Source organism: Mercenaria mercenaria, chromosome 4 (assembly GCF_021730395.1).
Source record: "Mercenaria mercenaria strain notata chromosome 4, MADL_Memer_1, whole genome shotgun sequence".
Classification (NCBI taxonomy): domain Eukaryota; kingdom Metazoa; phylum Mollusca; class Bivalvia; order Venerida; family Veneridae; genus Mercenaria; species Mercenaria mercenaria.
Window position 1 is genome coordinate 24,450,240 of NC_069364.1, and position 9,781 is coordinate 24,460,020.

Genomic DNA, 9,781 nt, shown 5'->3' on the forward strand with positions numbered 1-9,781 from the left:
GTTCGATTGAGTCTGTTTATAAGAATTGTTGAAATGCGATACACCTTCGCGCTACCCCTAGCACAAGTGGAACTACATAAAGATCAATGAACCATAAAATCTAAAAGTGCCAAGAAAAAATTAATCGTGTAAAACATACACATGTATGTCCTTTCTTTCAGAATTATAGGAAACTATAAACATTATAGTAAGTAAACATTTAATTCAACAGTACTTATGATAACAAGTACAAAATATCTTTCAATCATGACAAAAAAAAAATAGAAAATGCTTATAAACTCATCCAAAACATCGAAACTTAACGCTCAGTACTATTCAAGCCGAGCTGCTGTGAAGGAAGGTCTAAAACTTAAAGAAGAAGCACAGCATGCAACCAGGCAAATGATAACTGGCTCGGTTTGACAGAGTCTGTTAATGAGAGGTTATGGAATGTGCATCATCTCTCATGCCCCACCAATCCCACCACCAGTTTAAGTTGAACTCTATATTAAAAACATCATTTAATGGACTTCATGACCCCAAAGGAACAGAAACTAACAAAAATATTTAGTCAAAGCACAAAACGATTTTTACAGATGCGGCTTGAAAGCCTAAAGTCTAAGGGCACTGATGCTGACTTGACAATTTTCTTAAAACTAAATTTGCTAAAAATCCAAAAATGCCCAATATATTACTTTCAAAGTTTGAAATATTTTCATACTATGAAGGAATATATATGATGGATTTTCAAGTTCTGCACGCACGAAATTCCCGTGCGGATTCAAAGATTAATCACAATAATACCATTATTTCATTTTTACATTTATTTCTAAATTATGCTGAAAGGTTAATTGAATTTCTGAAGTTAAGTGACATTCTTTTTATGCAAATAGCAAAAATGAAACAAAAGGTGACAAGTACGTTCGTATTTGATTTCATACTGAAATGGTAATTCGATAGTATTTAATTGTTTAGCTAAAACGTGCCACAGACGGGTTTCAATTTTGTTACCAACGGTTGGCTTTTAGGCATCTTTTAACGCACAATCTAGCCACAAAGATTTGAAACTTAAGGAGTCTGCACGTTAATTGACATATTTGTCAGTATTCAATGCTATGTGAAAACAAACGCTACCCAATAAAGACAGCAATTAGCGAACCGAAGTCCAAGAAATAGGCGGATTTCCCAAATGTTTACCAGCTTTAGACATTTAAAAGCATTTTTTTCTTATTTTCTGACGTATTTTGCTTGCGTCAGGAACACGAGCGTTCGATGCTGGGTCACCAAAAATGTTGCCAAAGTTTATACTCGAAAAAAAACAAAAAACCATAGCATGCCCATTGTAAAAATCATGTCATGTCAAAAACATCAATTACTCGGAAATAAATATTTGAACGCATATCAATGTCACCAAAACACATTGATTCAGAATAAAATGTATCCTATCAAATGGTAAATTGCTCGGGTTAACTTTGCATTTAAGATTACATACGTTTTAACGTGCCTTCTGTTATTTTTTTTTTTCAAATTTAGCATGTCTTAGATAGAAACAGTTTTACTGTATACTGTATTGTTATACCGCACTGTTACTCTTCCGACTGGTCAAGATTATACCAGGGCTTTTGTGGGTGAAAGGGGCATTACTCTGGTAGGAACTGCCAGTTCATTTGTGATTCTACGTATTATGAATATAACAAGCAGTATTACATACATTTAGTTAGACACACAAGAAACCATATAATATCATTACTATATTCCATATTGAACGTTATAAAAAAACAAAGACCTTTAATATCTTTAACCCTTACATTGCTTGACACGATTGATTCTGCCTTTGTTACTAATGTAGATCATGATCAGCATGCACGTCCGTGCAGTCTGATCATGATCTGCACTGTTCGCTATTCAGCCAGTATCTGTTTGGTAAGCACCCCTTTTAATAACGGTTAATGGTACTGTCCAAACTGGAAGACGGATAAGCTCATTACAAAAATTTAGCAGGGTAAGGGTTAAAAACTGTTAATGAATTTTATTTTTGCAAAATACTTAAGTTGAAATACTTATTGCGTTTTAACACTTTCATTTTCAAAATTTTGGCGAGACAATATATACTAAACTTCGAAAGTCTTACTGAATTTGGATAATGAAATTGTAGTGTTGGCTTTGGGGTTAAAAACAAATCATATATGAGTCATGGAAAGTGAATACCAAAATATTTTTTGTCCATGTAAAGTAAACGTTTGGCATGTAACAGCAGGGTCTATAAGATTTATGAAAGATAATAAATAGCAAACGAGTTTTTACAATAGAGCGCATAATTTATTATTGTAAAGACTTAAACAAATTCACAAACATATCGGAAGGTTTTTTTCCTCTGATAACACCACTGCACCGTATGTTACATATACCAATATTGTTTTCATAATGCATAATTCCCTGTAATAAATATATATAGAATGACACGAGAGAGTGAAGAACACGTGTATTATAGTAATTAGAGAACAGTTTTACCTGGCTTTATCATATAATGCAACAAGCTGTTTCGGGTAATTTTTCATTGTTTATTAAATTTCTCTTGCCATTATGTCGTACTGATAAACAGATAGACAAGATTTTCCTTTTATGATCAATGAAAAATCTGGAGTAAGAGATAAAATTACGACGCAACAGATTTTTTTAGGATTAGTACGGATTTTATCTCATATGTCACCATCAGACGGGATTCGAGCTGCTATATTTAGTTTCCACAATTCTGTGTTTAGATAATTCGGACACAGATATCTCAATGGTTTCATTTGAGCAGGCATATTCTCATCCATCCGAGATTCGCCCTAGTACAGAGAATGGAACATACGTTGATCTCAATCTGACTGAAGTACTTGATCTTCTAAACGAAGATCTGAGAACGACCCATTCACATTCGTCTTCTGTATATTTTGGATTTCCAGATTGCTATTTTTATTTTATCCAATCAGACGACTTGTTCGAATGTCAAAGAGTAAGAAAAATGCGCAGTCATTCCAGGGCTCGAACCCAGGACCCCTCGCTTACGAAGCAAGTAGCCTATCGACTGAGCTAGCCAGCTATCTGATACTTACGACATAAGAATTGTAAATATCAAAAGTCAAGGCTACATGTAGATTTGCAAGATGTTGTAAGTAAGGCTCTGATTGGCTAGCGAAAGGGTCGTCAGAACGAGGCTATGAATAGGTCGTTCTCAGATCCTATGCGTAGCGTTATAGGAGATGTATTTTAGTCAGATTGCGTTGATCTTTATCTATATATTATTAAATGATTCAGGTATTAGACTCGTACTCAGAAATTCACGTACGATTGTAAACGTAATCTCCGTACCTACTTCGGAATTCTCCGGTCGTTAATGTATCTCAAGCCAACCGGAAGTTTCCGAAATTGTGTACGGAAATACGTTATCAAACGGAATTTTCCGATTATCATTTAGTTTTGAACTCAGATAAAAGTATTTTTTCGTTTTTTCCTCCATTTTTTTGTGTGTCTGTACACTTAAGAGTTCACAATTTTTGGCCTTTTCACAAGGTCATCTTAATATGCTACACCCCAAGCGACACTCTTTGCGAGCAGTCACTTCCTCTCCAGTGGGTCTTTAGTCCACTCGGACTGACGTACTTCCGGTTGCAGTGTGGACATTCATACGGCCTCTCGTTCACGTGTATTCTTCTATGCAGCTTGAGATGTACAAACTGTGTAAACTTTGCTGGGCATTGTTTACATATAAATGGTTTCTCTCCATTATGAAGACGTTGATGTGTTTTCAGGTTAGAAGTAGAGCTGAATCGCTTGTGGCACACAGAACACTCGTGCGGACGTTCTCCGGTATGGACTAAATGATGCTTTTGTAGATGTGCCAACTGAGTAAACCCTTTCCCGCATGTACGACAAGCAAACGGACGTTCGCCCGTATGTGTTCGAAGATGAACTTTCAAATTAGACAACTGGCCGAACGATTTCATACAAAATTTGCACTCGTAATGCATCTTTCCGTCCTTTTTCGCTAAAGGGTATGGTAGTGATTTATGTCCGCGTTCATCTCGTGATTTCCTCGGTACGGAGAGATTAATAGCGCTGTCCCGTTGAAAAGGTTCTTTTTTCTCGCTTTGAACCTTTCTAATATCTGACTTTTCAGTCCGAAACTTTGCGTTATTCTGAGGAAATTGGTAAGGACTAGAATTGCTGATTTCATGACGCAAGACATTTTCGGATCGTAAAATTTGCTCATAGGTAGCCAGTGGTGATGTGGCAGGATGCGCAAAAGGATAGTGGCATACAAGCCTGTACATATTTGGTACGTCAAACATAACATGCGGGTAAAATGCCAGTATCGGGTGCACATTCACTCTCTCCTTCGAAAGGTCATGATAATGCTCAAACGCAGATCGAAAGCCAAAAATTGGCCAGTTTTCTAATGTCTGTCCAAATGGTTCTCTCGGAAAATTTCCATATCTTTTCAGTAAATCACTTTCTTCGTATTTATCCATGACATTTTGAAAAATGTTGCCGCTGTTAAGACAGGTCTGCCGAGTGCACTCTAACCAGTCACAACTCTTGAAGTACGGTGGTGATTTTGGAAAACCGAAAGGAGCATTTGTGTCAATTCCGCCGGACCGCCGAAGACGGCTTCTTTCATCTTCCACGCTATACCCGTGCTGTACAGAGCTTCTCCCACATACACTGTAGTCAATCGCTTTGTTTTCGTCGCATGAATCATGTCCATTTTTGGATCCATTTCCGTCAAGACGGAGTCGGTCGTCAGCCATTACAATAAGTAATTTTCAATTTCTTGCATCTGCAATAGAAGAACATCATTCATTTACAAAATAAAAAGCAACATCAAAGAGACGAAATGAAAAAGGACAAACATGATATAAGATGATATTTCTTCCTGCTAAGGGTACGATCATACTTTAATACGCATCCTAAATGGGTTCCTTTGCTTTTGAGAACCGACAGTGATTAAACTTTAATGATACTCGTGCTGTTCATATATTGTGCGCTGAAAAGAAGTATTTTCGGATTATAACAAAATAAAATATCAGACAAAAGAAGGATATAGAGAAATTGTGAGCATGTCCTTAAAAGATTGAGAAAAATCGTTAGCTCTATGCATCTATATAAACAATTATTCTTGACAAGATATTCGTTTTTCTTGCAATATAAACGTCAATTGTATTCCGCCAAACCTACAAAATTTCATAAAAGATAATGAGGTTCTGAGGTCGATGTTTCACTTTTTACTATCAGTGCAGCGGTATTGTTGCAAAGAGCTGTTACTGAGTCCATTCGTATAGAATAAAAGCTACAAGTACCCTCAAAAACTGGGTAGAAGTGCATCTATACGTGGGATAAAATTACAGCTATCTCTTAAGGGTGCTTCTACATCTTGCCTTAACTGGAGCTTTTACTTTAATTTCTTTTAAGAATAATATCTATAGAAAACAGAAAGAGAGATAGTATTAATGGCAAAGCGCTCAATATTTTGACAGATGTTGAAGTCGTGTTAAGTGATATCATGTGCACGACATTGAAAAGAAAACAAAAGCTAATACACGCGTCGGCCTTTTCGGACTATTTTTTCAAGTACTCCTTTTTCTTCATTCCGGAAAGAAATAATCGTTTCTCCTAACATAAAACGTTTCGGTTTTAATAATCTGTTTAGACAAAAATGAAAAGGAAGTTAATGGATTGCATTAACAAGTTGTTATAAGTCAGAAAAAAATGGACTAAATAACATTTTTCAACATTAGATCTATTGCACCGTTTATTCTACAGGAAGTGCCTAATGTCCATAACTAAATGTAGCTTTCGAATTCGATACGTCTATTCCTCATTATGATCTGGTAAATAGATAGTAACAGTGGCATTCTAAAGGTACACCGAGATTCAATTAGGAAAATGCAATGTTTTATGTAAATGTTTTTGTTTGTGCCCTTTTTCGAACAGAGAGTTCTTATTTTTCCCATTGCAAATTGATTTAAGAAACGGAAATATATTAACAGGGCGCAGTTGAGGTAATTCGTCATAATATTGCAAAACTATTTTCTCTGGTTGTTTCGCGTGTTAATGTTTCCAAATGTAGATCACCATAATTATATGTTTTTATTATTATTATTATTACTGGGAGAGTGTAGAAATTTACTTTCAGCAGTCTTAACCTACTAAACAGAAAAACGCTAAAACATGAAGTGCGTATTTTTCCTGTTTGCTACTGACGCCATATTCTTTTAAACTGAGAAAAAATTAATATTCAGACACATATTTTAATTAGATATAAATGAAAAAGCAAATAATTAAAACAAAAAATAGGGACTTCTGCGACATTATCGGGCACAAAACTTTGGAATATCATCAAATAATGCCGATACATTAATTTTCTAACGTAGTAAAAAAACTACCTTGAACGTGCCAACAGAAAAAAAAAAAAACATTTAATTTTTCAATTTCAATTTCAAATTCAAATTCTTTATTAGCCTTAGATCAAGCAAAAAGACAATGGTGTCATAGGCCGACATTAACAATTATCAATTATATACAATTATTAAAATATGACCTCTACAATTGAAAACTTCGAGTTCACTTGAGTTACAGTCACAATTAAGGTAATTAGTAGCGCACACGAGCAGAAAAAGAGAAAACATTAATACAAATTACTGAAGATTATTGAAATAAGCGACCTTATGTTTCACTTTAAGGGATCAATTTGTAAAACATTATCAAATGTTGATTAGGATCGTTTTATTGTGACCACCAACCTTGAGCAAAAGTCAACTTCAAAACTTTCATTTTCGTACTATATAACCTGGTTAATTTAAGATATTCAAACCGATAGCCAAATACTGTTAAATCATATATTTTGACGGGGGACTAATTTTCGTGTATTCCGTGCTGGTGTCAATCCACGTCAGAAAATCCCAGCATGGCAATCTCCTATAGTTTTTAAATTCTAACTTAGGGAGCCACAAACTTAAGCCCCAATTGAATGAAAGTGCCGTTTTGGTAGACACCGCGAGATTTTGTGAAATTAAACGAGTTACTGTGATTTTTGGGGAAGTATTTTCGACAAAGAAAACGTTTCGTGGTAGACACGTTTATAAATGAATTTATTCCCGTTATATGTTCCATAAAAGAAATACATAAGAAAGAAACTTAACTGACTTAACTCTAATTTTCATGACGAACAAAGATATTACAGTTAAGAAAACTTTAATTAACTTGTCATATCATATAAACCTATCGATAGGTGAACGAATTTAATTACTACAGATCAATGTATTTTTAAACGTCTGTACCGAAGAAGCATCAACAATCATCAGAATAAAAACGTCAAAAGAAATTGAGCCGCGCCATGAGAAAATCAACATAGTGGCTTTGCGACCAGCATGGATCCAGACAAGCCTGCGCATCCGCGCAGTCTGGTCAGGATCCATGCTGTTCGCTTTCAAAGCCTATTGCAATTAGAGAAACCGTTAGCGAACAGCATGGATCCTGACCAGACTGCGCGGATGCGCAGGCTGGTCTGGATCCATGCTGGTATCAAACCCATTATGTTGATTTTCTCATGGCACGGCTCAATTTATGAAAGACATGTCACTGAGTAAACAACCAAGTAGCCTAAACCAAAGAAGTACATATGACGTTGTCTCAAATTAGCCCCATTTAATGAAAACAAAAATGACAATAAAAAGGGCAACACATACACAAGATCTCTAAGCTATCCATAAATGATAGAAATAAGCCATTTAGAGCTTTTAAATTCCGTGAATAATATCTCGAAAATAACACACGTATGGCTTTCTTGGTCAAAATAACAGACGAAAAAAAAAAAACATTATAATTTTTCGAGCCCTTCTGTCTCGGTATAAATATCCAGATCTTTTCAAATGATCGTGCCGTTTAATCATATGAAATGATAAATGAAGGAGAATGTGTCAAAAATCGTTATTTGTTATAGTACGTCAACCGAAGTATTTTCGGGAATATTTCTCAGAGCAGTCAAAAGATTTGAATGGATACGGACTATTTAATAAGGACGTAATCTTAAACTTGTTTGCCCTTTTTTGAATTTAATTTTTTTTTAAATATCTGACGGGGCAATGTTACACATAGTTATGCAGACAGGGCGTAAATTATGTATTCCAGTTTTCACCAAGACAACGTCAAAAGCTGATATGAATATTTTTTTTATAATTTACAAAAGCACCGAGACAGCGAATTTCAAGAAAAGGTTACACAGACCATGGCAGTATTTCCTGCACTCCTTTGCAGATATAATCCTAATTTGAAATACTGACAAGATGCACGCCAGTGCATGCTGATCATTGTCTGCACTGTTCGCTATTCAGTCAGTAAATTTTCAGTGAACACCCCTTTAGATAATAAATGGTATTGCCAAAATTGAATGATGGACCAGTCTATTTTAGAAATTTAGCAGGCTGATACCAAAAGACCAGCTAATATGACATCGCTAAGTCCAAGTACAAGAATACCTTTTTTGCGGCCTCTACATTATAATGTGATATGTGATAAGAATCTAGCAAAAGAACCTAACTAAAATATGGAGCCCTCTTTGATCACAATGTCTCCAAAACTGAAATTCTTTAACACTTACCTTGCTTAATTTATATAATGAACTTGTCCAGCTTTCAATTTGTACAGTACCATTGACTGTTTAAAGGGGTGCTTACCAGAAAGATACTGAATGAATGGCGACCAATGCAGATTTTGATCAGACTGCACGGATGTACAGTTTGATCAAGATCTACACTGGTCGCAAAGGCAGGATCAATCGTGTCCAGCATATTAAATAAGGGTTAATAAGAATCCAACAGAAGAACCTAACTAAAATATGAGGCCTTCTTTGATCACAATGTCTTCAAAACTGAAATTCTTTTACAAGCTTTAAGTTTTAACACTTCTGTGCAAAAACAAACATGATAGTTCAGTAAAAGCTTACAATTTTCGTAAGAAGTTTGTTAACATTGTAGCAAAATATAATGATATAGATCAATGAATAGAGGGGCTGAAAAAAGGTCCAGATAGGGTACTGGACCCGTATTCATCAACGTTTGAACGACAAATAGTCACTTTACCATAACCTTGCTTTTTAAACAAAATAACAACAAAATTGTCATGAAATTTAAGTGAACTGTTTGTAGCGCACGTAAAATTTCATTGCGTTTCCGACTTAACGCGTTGATGAATACGGTTCTTGGACCGGACAAAGTCTCTGGCCAGTATATTCGTGAACAAGAGTTGAAGAAAGATATGACGATCATCCAAGCATCAAATAAAAAAGTCATTTTCATATTTTCAATAAACCCATGTTATAAACAGCATACAATCTAATTACATTGTACAGCATAAGATATTTCATATCTGAAAAAGTATACAATTTTTATAAAATAAAAATATGCGTACTTACGTAATGTTCATAACTTCTCAAAATTCATGAAAACATTTCCATCGCATGCGGCAGTTTATATTGGACATGGTTATATATTTTATAATCGCAGTATTGGGTGAACGAATCGCAAAGCATAACGTAAAATTAAACCCCGCCTCAAATCGATACACAGATATAATACAAATAATCTCTTGCTGATATTTGATATAAACATTATTTTTGTCACAAAAGGATGTTTTAGTGATAGAGATACACTGTATACACAAATACATTCAAGTATAACTCTAGCAAAAATGAAAAAGGAAGTTAAGTTATATAATTTTGACATTCATGTTTTAAAAAGTCAATATCGTAAAAGATATTTAA

The 9,781-nt window shown here is 34.9% G+C and overlaps 1 protein-coding gene across 2 annotated transcripts; it reads right to left on the minus strand.

Moving 5' to 3' along the window:
- Positions 1-2,274: 2,274 nt before the first annotated feature.
- On the minus strand, positions 2,275-9,504 carry LOC123551217 (tissue-resident T-cell transcription regulator protein ZNF683-like). Of its 2 annotated transcripts, none has more exons than XM_045339972.2 (2): positions 9,434-9,504; positions 2,275-4,801 (listed from the first exon to the last, which is right to left on the minus strand). In XM_045339972.2, exon 2 carries the CDS (start codon positions 4,770-4,772, stop codon positions 3,549-3,551), a length of 1,224 nt encoding a protein of 407 aa, XP_045195907.2. In that variant the 5' UTR covers positions 4,773-4,801; positions 9,434-9,504; the 3' UTR covers positions 2,275-3,548. The 2 variants fall into 2 exon arrangements, with proteins under 2 accessions (XP_045195907.2, XP_045195908.2); XM_045339973.2 differs by having other exon boundaries at positions 9,430-9,448.
- Positions 9,505-9,781: the final 277 nt, after the last annotated feature.

Bases quoted from the DNA above. Each gene is read 5' to 3' on its own strand.
- LOC123551217 (XM_045339972.2), bottom strand. From the start codon at position 4,772: ATGGCTGACGACCGACTCCGTCTTGACGGAAATGGATCCAAAAATGGA.